At 37.8% G+C, this 15,874-nt stretch overlaps 2 protein-coding genes across 4 annotated transcripts in view; both read right to left on the bottom strand.

Moving 5' to 3' along the window:
* Positions 1-6,763, bottom strand: part of med12 (mediator complex subunit 12) — a 30,308-nt gene extending 23,545 nt beyond the window's left edge. The window contains exons 1-8 of the mRNA XM_039813379.1: positions 6,612-6,763; positions 4,748-4,852; positions 4,449-4,640; positions 2,312-2,471; positions 1,919-2,094; positions 1,395-1,505; positions 766-1,038; positions 473-619 (exon numbers count right to left, since the gene is read on the bottom strand). Of these exons, the coding sequence (XP_039669313.1) occupies positions 473-619; positions 766-1,038; positions 1,395-1,505; positions 1,919-2,094; positions 2,312-2,471; positions 4,449-4,640; positions 4,748-4,852; positions 6,612-6,713 (1,266 nt within the window). The 5' untranslated portion in view covers positions 6,714-6,763. The remainder of the gene's footprint in view (positions 1-472; positions 620-765; positions 1,039-1,394; positions 1,506-1,918; positions 2,095-2,311; positions 2,472-4,448; positions 4,641-4,747; positions 4,853-6,611) is intronic.
* Positions 6,764-8,098: 1,335 nt separating this feature from the next.
* wu:fb13g09 (multidrug resistance-associated protein 5) overlaps positions 8,099-15,874 on the bottom strand; it is a 50,484-nt gene continuing 42,708 nt past the window's right edge. For all 3 annotated transcript variants that reach the window (XM_039813382.1, XM_039813383.1, XM_039813381.1), the window contains 9 exons: positions 13,534-13,662; positions 13,153-13,339; positions 12,281-12,370; positions 11,639-11,831; positions 11,364-11,523; positions 10,500-10,578; positions 10,268-10,381; positions 9,703-9,867; positions 8,099-9,339 (listed from right to left, as the gene is read on the bottom strand). In XM_039813382.1, the coding sequence (XP_039669316.1) occupies positions 9,247-9,339; positions 9,703-9,867; positions 10,268-10,381; positions 10,500-10,578; positions 11,364-11,523; positions 11,639-11,831; positions 12,281-12,370; positions 13,153-13,339; positions 13,534-13,662 (1,210 nt within the window). In that variant the 3' untranslated portion in view covers positions 8,099-9,246. The remainder of the gene's footprint in view (positions 9,340-9,702; positions 9,868-10,267; positions 10,382-10,499; positions 10,579-11,363; positions 11,524-11,638; positions 11,832-12,280; positions 12,371-13,152; positions 13,340-13,533; positions 13,663-15,874) is intronic.

Raw genomic sequence — 15,874 nt, forward strand, 5'->3', positions numbered from 1 at the left:
TATATATATATATATATATATATACATATATACAATATATATATATATATATATATATATATATATATATATTACACACATACATACATACACACATATATACATACATACATACATATATATATATATACATATATATATATATACATATATTTAATATATATATACATATATATATATATATATATATATATATATATATATACATATATATATATATATATATATATATATATATTTATGTGTGTGTGTGTGTGTGTGTGTGTGTGTTATATATATATATATATATATATATATATATATATATATACACACACACATATATATATATATTTTTTTTTTTTTTCCTTTCATTCACTGGCTCTAAATAGCAAAACACTGAGAAGGTGATGGGAAAGCCTGCTTTTCAAAAAAAAACTAATCAACAAATGGGAGAAAAAAAAAACCTTACAGTTTGCAGGGATGAAGGTACCTGCTGTGTGAAGGCAGTATTCCCCCCTGGCATTGGTAAGCTGGACGGAGCGATGGGCAGGAGGTCCAGAGGTGAACCAGTTTTATTTCTGCTGTCTGTCAGAGAGTAATGCCACACCAGAGCACTGGGACAACACAATACTATGCTCTGAGGCGACAATAACAAGACACAAATAACAGAAAAGAAAGAAAAATATATAATATATATTAGTAAGTAAAGAATTTGAAGTCTCGTCTTACATTTCATATTCAATGTATTCCAATTATGCATCAGTCAAAATGAACACTGAATACCTGTAGCATGCAGCTGAGCCCGAACACCAGAGGCCTGTGCTGAGGGCAGATGTAGAAGTCCGTGAACGCTGTCTGGGGCTGGTTCCCTCCCGTCGGCTGCGAGGTCGGGGTAGGGGGCAGGGCGTTACCTTGCTGCGTCAACATGCCATGGGCTGGATGCCCTCCTGTGCCGGGGCCCAGGCTCCCGTCGCTTAGCAACAGGTTGAGGCGGCGTGTGCAGAAGTAAGCCAGTCTCCGTGACAAGTAGGCCGACTGTACAAATTCCCCTGAGTACTGCAGGATGGAAGAGAGATTCACGGCATTACGCACAGCACTCAGTGTCCATTAACATCAGTCAACTTTGGAAACAGAAACAAAATGAGGTGCTGTGGGCCCCGGTGGGCCTCTGCCAGCAAAGGTCAACACCACCTAAGTGCTGTGTGGACCACAACACACAACTGGTTCATGATAAATTGTTGACAGCTGTAGAAGCCTGTCATAACACCAAGTGTGTGGGTGATTGTGTATAGCTGTATGAATGTTAAGTAGGACTGCATGTTTCCCAAAAGCAATCCATCAAAGCATGAGTGATGATGTGAGGCTGGGGTAGAACGGTTGAGCTGATGAGTAAGTGGATAGCGGGGGTATACCTGTAGTAAAAGCGGCAGGAGAAGTCTGAGAAGCTCATCTTCACCAGGTCGGACCTTCTCGAAACACTCCAGCACCCATGTCAGGAACTCGTGTCTGTCTAACATCCCATCCTGAACACAGAAACCAAACACAAGGGCATCTTAATATCAAGTAGATGAAACAATAGTTACATTGTTTAACACAAGATGGATTCATTAATTGAAATTGCAGTGATCTCCTTCTTCACTTAGGGGAATATGGTAGGTAAAAGTACGCAGAAGCAGTGATGGAGAACTTAATTAGAAAAGGTAATCCATTTCTAATTCCTTTCCTCCTCTTCCCAAATATAAATGTGATTATGTTATTTATTACTAAATAAATTACTAATAAAAATAATCATTGCTTTGTCTCAATTTCTCAATTAATCCCTCTAACACTATTTAGTACCTCATTTAATTAGCTAAGATCCATTGTAGCGCATTACACCACTGTGTTACTGGAAAAAAATGGTATTGTGCATATTACACTGTACATTTTAACGGACCTGAAACATGAACATGGCTAGCTTCTCGTTGTATTCCCACTGCTTCATGGCCGTTTCCACATCTGCGGGGGTGGCTGGTAGGGGTGAGCTGCAGCCTTGACTGGGAAACTGTCTGTAAAACTCGGCCACCTTCTGAAGCTGCTCCCACAGGTACTTTGTAATAATCTGAGTCCATTCTACACACACAAACGCAAAAATGCACCTTAAAGCAACAGAAATTGAATGAACGGCAGAAGATATTCTACTCAAAGAAATCTTATCATACCACAGAATAAAGCCTATTATTTTTCATATCAATTTTTTCATACCAAATTTTTCATATCAAAAAAGAACACATTAAACAAAACAAACAACCACCCCCACCCACAACATTAACCAACAACCCTTGCTTACCTATACAAGGATCAATCACATGCCTCTTCTTGACTTTAGTTTCTGTGATGGCTGCGTGATACGCACAGGTCATCTTGATCATCCATGCTGAACGCATGACAGGGACTGAGTACTTGGCCAAGTATCCAAAAACCTCCTCCTTTTTGCTAAAGATTGGAACCTGTGACAACGACATTTCATGTGCGTTAGTAATGTGGAAACAATGCAAACACACCAAGAATATTTCCAAAAACAACACAAACGGCAAGAACAACTAACTGACAGAATCATCATAATCTTTCATTAAAAATGTTTAAGTGTCACAAGAGTACTGCTAAAAACTTGTTCTAAACAGCTAACAATGTGATAGACAAGTACAGTCCAAGATGCTAAATAGAACCATGGGATAAACCATATGCATTGGGTGCACATTACTTCTTCTACTTCTAATTTATGTAAATAAAAAAGTTTCAGAAGTCTGTTTCAATACAATAATTACACGAGAGTTCCTTCCCAACAGTGCCTGTTCTGTTTTAAAAATAAATGCACTGGTATAATTGAATGCATGAAATCCACATTTTCAAATAAACATCTCTTATGTTTTCCTGATGTAATTTCTTCTGTGGTCTGAAGAAGTAGCTGAGGAGCAACCTGGAACCGGTGTGCTTCTGGAAAAGTGATGCGTCAAAGTCATTACTAAACACAGTTAGAAAACATTGTTCATTGTAGTAGACAAAACAATGAAATATATATGTACCAATGCAAGCAGGAATACACAAACTACAGTGTAATTGTAAAAGATAAAGGGCTTTTACACATTTATGAATAGAAAGCTCACCTTCGATTTAACCTGATGTATTTAAAATTCAAGATCTATTTGCTGCCACTTGTAAGAGCACACCAAGAGGAACCAATTTGTTGTTAGAGAATTTTTTTTAAAAAGCACCTCACCAGACAATCTATGAATAATAGATTTCCAAGTTAAAAAAATTAACACACAGCAATAAAACCTGTTTCCACTGCCAAACAATGGCATTAATTGTGTTTTGGATCAATAAACCCAAACAAGACAAACAATAGCTGTGTTTAAAACAGAAGCATCAGTTGGGTTGTTTTAACAAGGAAATAAAACACACTGCATTTACTTACCTTTTCTGAATCGTTCTTGTTTAGTGATGTTCAATTGAATTGTCCAAGAGAGTTCTGCACTGTTTGGGGACTGTTTTATCACCGTGGCCACTCGCTCTCTTCTTGGCTTTTATAGAACTGACACGTACACTTTCTGAGTGGTGACATACACATCAGGATCCTCCACACCTAATTTGTTAGCTACTTCCAGGTGGTCCTATGCAGTAAACAGCTATCGAACCTTGCCAGACAATAATAAGTAAAGCTAAATTTGTAAGCTGACGACGCAAAACATGCACCGATATAGCTGCATTCTATGAGTATCGGGCAATATCAGCTTTCAAAAAAGTTGAAGTACATAGCAACATTAGCGGCCCTATGAGGCTGTATTAATGCTCATTACACGTTGAAAAGCTACTTTCCTCAGTCTGAGATGTACGGTCAGGCTCAACTGTATGTAGCTTAGCCTTGTAACATTAGCAGGATAGCATGGTAGCATTTGGAATGGTAACATGCTAACACTCAGCTGTGAATTCAACATGCTAACGTTCAACACAATGTTAACGTTGACATTATTATAGAATAAATCTTATTTTGACAGCCACTTAATTACCTCATGACAGACAAAACCAAACATCTTATTTTCATTAGTATTTATATCTTATCAGTATTGGTAATCAATCATACAGCTGAAGGCTAGGATTGATTTTACTCTAACAAACCAAATGCTTGGAATGGGGAATCCATTTCCTTTCTTGTGGACATGAGTGAAAAATGTTTTGGTCAGCCTAAAAATCAAATCCTTTCCAACTGTAAATAGTAGAAATCAGCATGGGAAAAAAAAAAAACATGCACAAGACTGATGTGAAAAGAATCACACTGATTAAATGGCCAACCCAAGCACAGCGCAGCGGGTGAAGCCAATGTAGTACAAAGTAGATGCCTTCTCCAGCCATTATACTGCCAGTTAAACCAACATAAAGAAAACATCATGTATAGACTCTTTTAGAGACTCGCAGCAGGGTCTTACCTTTTTAGCAAGCTGTGTCAGAGGTTTAGTCCCCGCTAAATCCGTGAACCAATTATTGATGGAGCTCTGTGACCTTGCTGTGACAAGCCAGAAATTATCCTTCTGGTTGACCTGCGGCTTACGTTTCCCTGTGTCTGGAAACGTGTTGTAACGCAGCTTCTCTGCAATGATGCTGCTAAAGTTTGAACTGATCTGTAAAGCATTGAGGGAAACATGTATGATTGCCAAATCAATCACACAAAAATACAACAAGTAGCATGCAGGGTAGAACCTGAGCTAAAGTGCCAAGAGTCATTTACCTTCGCAGGGTTGAAATTGACATTTTTGGCACTGCCATGTTCATCACCAGACACAGCTGGTTGGTTATTGAATCCTTGTTTCACATTCAGTGCAGTCAACTCATCCTGAAACAAACATATGACAGTGCAAACGTATAGATAATAAAAAGCATTAATGCAAAGTTGATAGTGTCGATCTAAAATATCTCATATTTTCTGATCCCAGACCAGCTACTGGTATTTTCAGAAAATCAGCATCTGGGCTTATTTGGGTTTGCTGACACGAGGAAAATAAATTAACATAATTGTTGATGCTATTTGTTGATTTTGTTTGGATATGCCAAATTGTAATTAAGTATGTGATTATTGGTCAGACTGTAGAGCTAAAGCTATGCTTTTTGTTGGTTGTTGGCACATGTCCCTATACATGTTCATAGCAACAATGACAAAGGTGAGATACAATTTAAAAAAAAACATAACTAAAGAAGCAGTGAGGCCACATAGTTTTGCCAAAAGTGACTAATTTTTGTACTCATAATTTAACTGAATCGTTTTTTTTGTTAATGATTAATGCATTGTTTTTTATTGATAGCGATAAATGTTTTAATGTCAATTTTATGTTCATTTAAGAAGAAAAAATACAATGTTTTATGATAATAAAGAGGCGTGGTTTACTTCATAGGCTGTGTACCTGTATAGCTTTAATTATTTATTACTATTAGTATATAATATGTATTACTATTATCTGGGTCACATAACAGTGATATAATCAAAAGAGGTATCATTCAAAACTTTAATTTGTTTGAAAAAGTGATAAATAAATATTTAAAAAATGTGACCGTAAGAGACAATTATATTGTTAATCATTTCTGAGACAATTAATTGTACTGCAAAATTTTGAATTGTTACAGCTCTACAAGTCATTATCAGAGATTTTGCAGTAGCAATACCCCAGAGGGAAAGCAGTCAGTTTTCCATCTACAGAGTGTACTCTCCAGCCACCTACAGTAACTAGGCTACACGGTACATTTACACACATACTGGACTATTATGCCTGACCATTGCGGATGTTGTATATACTGTGAACTTTTGCACATCCAGATTATTATTATTTTTTTACACCTTGCACAAAACCATACAGCCTTAAAATAGTTATATTGTACATAGGTGTTATAGAGTCTTACATATTTTTAACTGTAATATTTTAAGTTTATATATTTATGTGCTTAGCTGTTGAGGTACTTTGCACTATTGTTTTTTTCCTCCGTTTTCATATGTATTGTATGCACAAACACACGAAGGAAAATTCCATGCATGTTATTTTAGAAATTAATCTCATTCTGATTGTGATACACCAATAGATTATCCTAGGTTAATAATAGATCAGGATCCAACAGCACTGCTCAGCTAGGCCAAAGTCCAATCTTAAAACTAAGCACAGATCATTTATCTTAAATTAATGTAACGTTATAGCTTGCAGGTCTTGAAGGTTAGCTGTGCTGGTTTAGCTTACGTTAACTCGTTGGATCAAAACATCAAGCGAACAAACAATTACCAGCCCCGCACAATCTAAAACGCAAACGCATTTCGTTTTTCATCACAAAGCCAACGTGAAATATTGGTTGCAGTTTATATCAAAGCTAGCTCATCCACAAGCCGATGAGCTAGCTAGCTTAGCAAACTCTGGTGTCTAACGAACCGGTTGTTTTGCAAGTAAGCTGACAACTAGGTGCTGTTCATTGTTATTGCTAGGCCCAAATCGTCAAACGTTAGAGGGCTTGCTAAACAGGCTAGCTTATGTGAGCTTGAACAGCTTCTTGGCTGAAAATTTCCTTCCACAAAACATTATTCCTGGACTTTCAGTTTGCACATCGTAAAATCTGACCTCTTTTTGCTTTGGATCTTGAGGATAAACGTCCGGAGGGCCGAGTCGGGGCCGCTTTAATGGCCGGTGTTCGTAACTTAGGATCCCGAAAGCAGCCATCATCCAGCGGCATCACAGCCAGAGCTTTCCTCCTCCCCAGCAGCCCAACCGAGCTACAACAACGAAACACACTTCCGGTAAGGCTTTATCCCCGAACTTCAAAATAAAGGTAATGAAGAAAACAACGCACTTGTTGTAGGACCCTTGCTTTTTTGAGTTGTAATGATTTCTGTAACACAACAATTTATAGACATTAATTAACACATGCTGTAATGTTTACAAAAATGTGCTTCTGTGACATTGAATTGCATCCAGCTTTCAACTAAATTATATATCATACAATCGTAAACATCAACAATATAGCCTACTCTGGATATAGATAAGCAACCTGTTATAATAATAATATAATAATAATAATTATTATAATTTAATTCTTATTCCAGCACCATTTGAACTTTTGCATTGCCCTATTATGTTACTGTTTACAATCCTCATAGAGCTGTTTGTGTACATGTGTGTATGTACGTATGCAAGTGTATAGGCTATACACTTTTTATATACAAACATACATTAATCTTAGTAGCTTTAATATTTAGGTATGGTGCATATTCCTAAATGAACGTGTTTAATTAAAATACATTACAGCAAAAGGTGTTTTAGCAAAGGAAAACTGTAGACATTTGTGTTAAAGAAAGTGGAAGAGTAAAAACGCTGGACCGAGGCTTAACTGGGTTTAACCCGTTTTTCCCAGGAAAGAATTAACAGATGTCTACAATCTGTAACGTCTACTTGTAATTATTATTCTTATTTGTTAAAACTCAGAGAAAGACAGGTAGAATGACAAATAAGCAGCAAAAATCTATTAACACTCAAGTGTATACCAAACATTTTTTCTCACAAACAAACCAGCACATGCATAGGCTACTAAACACGCACACATCCTTGAACATACAGTATAGAAAGCAGGTATCTGCAAGTAGATGAGCTGCTGACTGTAATATAATCAGTAGGGGGTCTGAGTAGGATAAGTATTGACTGAGGTCCTGTTTGTTTATCTCTCTCTCTCTCTCTCTCACAAACATACAGTGTAATTCTTTGTGTTGTGTAGTCCTTTAAGTTTTGTTAATACAAATACATATAGTATTCCCTTTCACTCATGTGCAGCTTCAAGAATGCCAACAATTTTCCTACCTTGGTAAGGAATTTATGTTGTTTGCTAACAGCTGACCAGTTTGATCAGTTTCCACACAGTGACAGTGTACATAATGAGCTAGCACATTGTCAGCTGTGGAACAAGTGTGTGTGCAGCACCTTACTGTACGTGTCTTAAGCCACAGAAGGCTTTATACTATTTTTTTAACATATGCAGTAGTACATTTCCGAGACCTGTACCGTCTTTGATGTGTACAGAGTTCCCCTTTAACATGTAAAATAGCTAAGACTGGACATCAGCATACTACATTTTTTTTATTTATTTATTGAAAAACAAGTACCTTAATAACAAAAATCCAACATTTAAAATAAAGATTACAATCTCAAGTGTACAAAGGCAATCCTGAAAATGTATCAATGCAATAGAAATATATTGCACTCTCCATGATTGTTCAGCACAAACTTGATTATAAGGCAGAAGTTTATAATCCCCAACATTTGTAAAAACACATTTGAAGACACATCTTATGCTGATCAGTTTCAGCTTTGTTGCACATTACATACTGTACCATGGTTTAAAACCGAATTGCAACTGCATAACGTACTTTGCTCAACACCAGAATTACCTTGCTGGTAAAAAAAAAAAAAAAAAATACATTGCCATCTGTATAAAATGTGCATATTTTCAACTCCAGCATTTGGATTTAGAGGAAACTTCGGCTCATTCAAGAACACGGTACTTGCATGCAGTCTGCAAAAAAGCATACTTACATGGCTAACTCAATTATACAGTATGACCTGAAAATGTTTACAGCTCTAGGCACATATTGCATCTGCAATGATTCACTGAAATTACTGCATTATAACATCAAACTAGATGCATATAACATAAAAAGAAAACCATTGAAATATTTTAGCATGTTCTGGAAAGTGCATAATGAAAATAGATTATTAGGTGATTTTTTAAGGTATACTGTAAGGTATACTGTATTGAATAATCATACAAAAAAGTAATACTAACTAATAATAAAACAGTAAATTCCTGCACTCTGAGGTCTTAGTTATGGAAATAATTACTAAAACTAATCTCACTGATCAGCTGGCCTCAAGAGAAAAAGGAAGCCCCACATGTCTACTTCAATTATAAAGTGCTATTGTCAGAGTCAATGCTCTGTTTCAGTACCAAATAACTCAGCAAAGAGCAGGAGTCTGTTACATCTCCCTTTGCATAGTGAGATTTGATGTGTCCTTCAGAAATGTGGTCCCTGGGTCTTTGGTTTGGAAATAATCAGTCATCACAATAGCCTCTGTATTTTTTTTAACACATCACTTTCACACCAAGGCAGGACTGAGTCCATTGTGTTTTTTTTTTGTGCATTTCAGGTATTCCACTGAACATTTTGAGGCGTCACCGCTCACATCCAAAGTTCAACTCCACAGTCTTTTATCTGCTTTGGTTTTCTGATGCTTCTATCAGGGCTCTAAATCTTGAGTTTTCATCTGCCAGCAAGGCAGCGGGACTGTCAAACTCCAAAATCTATGAGAATGAAAAGAATAAAACAGTGATCAGTACCAGCATAGAACATATACAATCAGAGGTTCAACTAAATCCTTCCATTAACTTTGTAGAGAGAACAAAAATCAAGGCATATTATTTTCTCGAAGAATATTGCAACCCAAGTTATTTAAAGCGTATGAAAAGACTTTTAATGTCTGAAAAATATTGACCTCATGCAGCCTTGTTACGCTTTGGTGAATGACTCAAGTTTCTGTAACCAATGCTAATGGTTCTCTTAAAGGAACTTTACACTGAAATGTTGATGCTGTTGATGTGACTCAAACTATATGGCCGTATGGTGCAATCAGGCAATCAGTCATGTGGCCTTTACTGTATACACACCTGGCCGTTGTCCAGAACCATGACCCTGCTGCAGCTCATCACTGTGTTGAGACGATGGGCAATGATGAGGGTGGTGCAGCTGCCAAACGCACAACGAATGGTCTTCTGGATGAGACGATCTGTCTCATTGTCGATGGCTGCTGTTGCCTCGTCCAATATAAGAATCTAAAAAAACAAAACAGCAAACGTTACAGAAATAAAAACAAAAAAGTTGAGACAGAAACAACAAACTGGAGATTACATTAAAGACATGGTCATGGTGCCTGTGTTTACTGTATGAATGTAACATTATAGAATATTATTAACACAAAATTAGGAAAAACATCACACTATTATATACTGTATGCTGCTCATGCAGAGTTCATGCTAAGATGCAGTTCCGATGCGTACCACTAGATGACAGTGTTGTCTCATGCAGGGAAACATGCACACTGACAATTCTACGATATTGGGAGGTTGTGTTTTCTTTTAATAAAACTGAGGAGAATCTCTTACTTGAGCTGCTATCCTTATCCATGTCAAACAATGTTCCACATGTAAATGTGAACTAGCAGTATTATAGCACCTTGCTGTTGCGCAGCAGAGCTCTGGCCACACAGAGTAGCTGTCGTTCTCCCACTGAGAAGTTCTCTCCGTTCTCTGTCACCTCTGAGTGGAGCGAATGAGGCAGCTGGCTGATCTGAAGAAAGCCAAAGGGGTGTACAGAGGCATAAGGATGAATGTTGGGGGCTTATTCTATTCAAGTAATGCATCATTTGGCATAATGTGTTAAGATGTTGAACCATCTTGTCACTTACCATCTCTTTTATATGTGTCTTCTCAAGAGCTTCCCATATCTGGGAGTCAGAGTGTTGATCCCACGGGTCTAAATTGGTCCTAGTGGGAAAAAAGACATAATTGTGATTTCATTAAACATTATGCCAATTTCACAATAAGAGAAGAGGTATAGGCTAGTATAGTAAACTGCATATACTACACTCCTTCCCATCAGCTGACAAAAGTCAATTTTCATTTGAGGCGGAGGTAATTGGCATCCATAAAGCAACTGTTTGCTCTTTTTTTTAATAAAATGATTGCTGATGTTTTGGTTTTTGAAACCGTCTCAAATTTAGCGTATCTGTTCTTTCACTTCTTACTGCCTTGCACCATTTTTGTTTCTGTTATGATTTCCCTCTGGTGTGGCTTTACATTCACATTAATAGACACAGAGTCTATATAATATTTGGCACCAGAATTAAACATCTTTAGAAAACCATTTCAAGGCAAGTAGTGGGATATAGGTATGTATTTAAACATGATCACAGATACAGATGTGCAATTATGCTTAGTTTTGATGTAAAAAACATATATTGGAGCTTTAAACAGGCAGGTTGACTAAAGTCATGTCACTGTTGAGTATCCACTATATGGGAAGGAAGTGTTGTTACATACATATGTAAAGACTGCTGACAGATGCCCAGTTTGACCACATTTTTGCACCACTAGACACTGGGGGATTTTCCATTAGAGCAGTTGTTTAAGAGCACATTAATGGTTGAGGGCTATTTGTTTCTCATTCATTCCCTCTCCTCTCCTCTGTTTTTTTTTTTTTTTTTACATTTTGTAAAGCTGGAAAAATGCATAAGTTACAAAGCTTGGTAAGTAATTATCATTCGGAATACCTGACTGTCCCGATGAAGAGCACCGGCTCTTGAGGAATGATGGCTAGCTTGCTCCGCAGGTCATCCAGACCAATCTGTGCAATATTAGTTCCGTCAATGATAATCGAGCCTCCAGTCAGCTCCACAAGTCTGAACATAGCTACACCCAGAGAGGACTTTCCTGCAAACATGTACAGAAAAGATACTGCATGAAGAAATGTGTGTATTTGTTAAAACAATATGTGAAACAGGCTGAAAATGCTGCTGGCTGGGGAACAGAAATGGGTCACTTGTACCTGAACCTGTGCGGCCAACAATGCCGATGGACTCTTCAGGCAGGATGGTGAAGGACAGATTTTTAAGCACAAGTGGCAGATCATCACGATAACGCATCTCCACATCCTGGAAGGTGATGTTTCCTTGCTGAGGCCAAGAGGGGGCAGGAGCATCTGCTTCAGGACTTTGACGGGGTGCTTCACTCTCTAGAAACTGAGATAAGGAGCAGAGATGGTATCTGGTATAAATCTCTAAATCTCTGTGGAGGTGCAAGCCCCCTGACTGATTCGTAGTGATTTTCTCTCTATGAGCTTTTCTTTGAAAAGAAAAGAAAAAGTTGAGTTGATATTCGTATCTTTGCAGTTTGTTGTGTGAAACAAGCACTGTCATGTGAGCTGGAGTGTGTTAAGACCTGGGTTTCTATATGCACTGGGTTTCTATATGCTTCGTGCTGTGTTTATCACACATACACAATCATATGCACACAAAAAGCCCAAACACGTCTGGACATGCCAACTGCCCAATATTCAGCTGCTGTTATTCTGGGCTGGTCTGCGTTTGATGGGGAGATTCTAGAAAGCGTCCCAGTCTATTTGATCATGTACAATGTGCCTGAGTGCCACATAATCCACCTTCCTCACTGTGTTAATCAATGCTCTTACCTTTATATAATGATTGATCCTCTCAACTGATGTAAACCGAGCTTCAGTCTCTGTGAGCAGCCGCATGGTAAACTGCAACAAGCCGGTCAGCTGGAGGTAAAAGAAAAGCAGAGAGAGGTGGAAGGTTAACACTGTTGCAACAATTACTATGAAACACGTGGTATTTACCATGTGTTGCTCCCCTTCAATGAATGAACAGTAAAAGAATCAAAAGAATTACAGCCAAATAAACAGATTTGCTGATATGGCTCCTTGACAATTCTCTGCCATGGCTGTCATGACTCTGTTGATTATGACATACTCTAAATCACTGAGCATTTAAAAAATAATAATAAAACCATACATTGGACACAAAAAATATTCTAAGACAGGCTGTGGAAGTTGCTTGCATGTATACAGTACTTTCATGCATCCCCCTCCAAAAAGAAAATGAGGGAGGCTGAATATGTAAATATTAAAGTGAGACTACAGTATGTAACTTCTGCTGAACAACAGCCACTTTTGAATGCTAAACAAATGGTATTCTAAACTACTGTTTAGCTAAATGCTATAACGGGCACTTTTATAGCAGCTGTTAAAAACAAAAGGGACTTTACTTTGACACATTTCTTTTTTTTTTTGCCTGTTTTTATTAGAGCAGCTGTAGAATGACAGGAAAGGGGTGAGAGAGAGAACGGGGATGACACGCAGCAAAGGCCTGCCGGTCAGATTCGAACCCGAGCCACTGCCAAGGACTCAGCCTAAATGGGGCGTATGCTCTACCGGGTGAGCGTCACATTTATAATCCTGTCTGCAGCCTCAGACTCTTTTCAACCTTTCAAGACTACTCGGGCTGCCAGTGTCTGTGTTACTACATGTGTTTTTTTACAAACCTGCACTGCATACGATATGGCGAGGCCTGCATAGGCTGGAGGTATCTGATTGTGCATTAAGACAATGCAAAGGGCTACACCGGTGATAAGAAAGATGCTGACGAGGTCCAGGCGGACAGCCAGCCAACGCATAGCGCAGCTGAAGAGGTAGTTGGAGGCCTGGCTGTTGTCGAGTAATTCCTGATATCTGGAAAAAGAGAGATAAACACATTTCAACCAGAGCAAAGGAAAGAAGAACTCCATCCTGCCATGCTTGCAGACAGGAAGATTTCTGGTATAAGGTTTGGTGTATTTACTAACCGAGGAGTAAACTGAAAAACTACAACGAGAGATTAAATAACTTTAATGATCTCCATATCTGACAGGCATCATTATACTCACCTTTGGAGAAAGTCGTGCCCTCTTCCATAGGCGTGGATTGTGGAGAGTCCCTGAAGACTGCTGGTGATGTGAGAGGTGAGAGGTGATTGGCTGATGTTCTCCAGGTGCTTCAGCTCGCGAATCAAAACCCTGGAAATAGAGAAAGATAATATTTTACATTTAACTTCCTACTATAGGAATTTATTTAATAATATCACTATTTTGTAAATCTGTGATTAAAAATTATTAAATACAGATGTTTGCAAAATGTTATTATCTTTTGGACCTCTAGCTGTTTTTCTAGTGTCTATAACCTGATTCATATTTTGATGATTGAAAGGTATACTGTCTTAAATTATTTATTCTTATTTACAGGCAGACATAAATTAACTACAGATATTCATTCCAATTCAAGTTGTTTTTTTATAACCCTAAATGGTTGTGGAAAAAAAAATCCCAATCAGGCAAGTTAACAGCACTGCAGAATTGGAAAGCCTCCACTTAGGTTTGCCTCATTTGAATGAAAATGGTAGGGTATTGTGTGTAAATACGCTCCGGCATGTGAGGAGCAAATCTTTTATACATTAAATTGGAAAACCCAATGAGCAACACTTTACTCCTACTATAAACTACATCAAGCCCTGTAAAATCCAGTATGACATGTGACGTACAAACCTTTGTGAAGGTAACTGGGTCTTATTTTAAGATCTAAAGTTTCACATTTTGGTCAAACTGATATTGCTGCCTTCAACCACATATTTATTAAGTAAGATACTGAAAAGAGCACAGACATTATAACTGTATAAGGGAGGGACCACTAAAGAATGAAGGAATGGAAAATGCATCAGCTCTAATGATGCAGTTGTGTGGAAGACAGGTAATGATGACATGGAGGAGAGAGAGAGAGAGAAGGATATGGTCACCTGTTTTCCTGACAGAGCTCCGGTCGCTTCCCGCTATGTGATGCATGTGCAATATTGTAAGCACCATCTCACACAGACGGCCATACAATTGGCAGCCAGAGAGACACCAGACTCGATGGAGTAGTGTGAACAAGAGAGGTTTATTGACTGAAGGAGAGAGGGGGGGGTGTCTTTCTACTTTTAGACACCAAGATAGAATGGATGGTGCATGTGAATTACAAATCTCCTATGAATCATTTGGTTTTCTCATAAAAGCCCAGAAGAGAGGGGGAAAAAACATGACACTTCCTCGCTTGGAGGATGGGATCCAGACAAACATGTTTATGCCCTGGGCTATTTCATTTCAGAATTCAATAAAAGCTGCTTTAGATGTGGGTAATTTCAATGGAAGATCCAGTTTGATGTAACATCTATACATATCCTGGGATGTCATGACTTTGTAAGATATAGTATTTCATTATTTTAAAGTGTTGCCAAGGGGGATCACTACCTTTTGGTAACAGCTGGGGATCATCTCTTCCTTTTGGTTCTTGTGTGCTTAATAGTCTATCAAAGTTCAACATTAATTCCACTTGCATTGCCTACAAGTGTCTCTTAAAAGATAAATGAAGACATTTTATAACTAAATTGATCCCTCAGGAGACAAACTGGTATCAGATCTGATTAAAGAAGTAAAGAATTACAGTTTCTGTGCAGGCAAGATACAGTATTAAGTGGTTTATATCTGCACAAGGGAAAAGGATGCTGTGTGTAATTTGGGAGCAGGTTTCCCCCAAAAACTCGCTTTGTCACACAAAAATCATACATTTAATATGTCATTACTTATGATGGAAAGCTACAAATGTACTGTTTGTATGTATAATAACATTAGACACATAGATTTTGCTTTCGTACTTTCTGGCTTTACACCAGCACAACAATAACACTGAGAATCACGTTGTTCTTGAGATACAGGAAAGATACTGTGGTTATTTCCCAAGATACCAGTGAGCTGTTGTTCCCCACAGTGAATCCACCTTTATCGCACAATTGCTGCAAAACTGTAAATAATGACTAAAGCAGAGTCATCAGATAATTCAGGGTGCTCCTGCAACATTTGCTGCAACAGAAGCTGTGAAAAATGTAATCAATGACCAATAACACTCCCATACTTGCAGATAAAGATTATCACAGCACCTCTTCCACTGTTATTTACCTTCAGTACCCTCCAATAAAAGTTACTGATTAGAATAATAATTATTATGGGTTGTGCTGCCATGTATGCCGTTGCTTGTACAAGGCAATATACATAGCAATACAAAGCTAATCACATTCACCACATGCTCCAAGCCCTTTTAAACTGGCAGCATTGTTTGTTCATGAGACTTGTTTTAAATTAACATTTAATCAAATGTCTCTTTGTAAAGTAAATAATGGACACTCACAGTGCTAAAATCAAA

The sequence above is a fragment of the Perca fluviatilis genome, chromosome 10 (assembly GCF_010015445.1).
Source record: "Perca fluviatilis chromosome 10, GENO_Pfluv_1.0, whole genome shotgun sequence".
Lineage (NCBI taxonomy): Eukaryota > Metazoa > Chordata > Actinopteri > Perciformes > Percidae > Perca > Perca fluviatilis.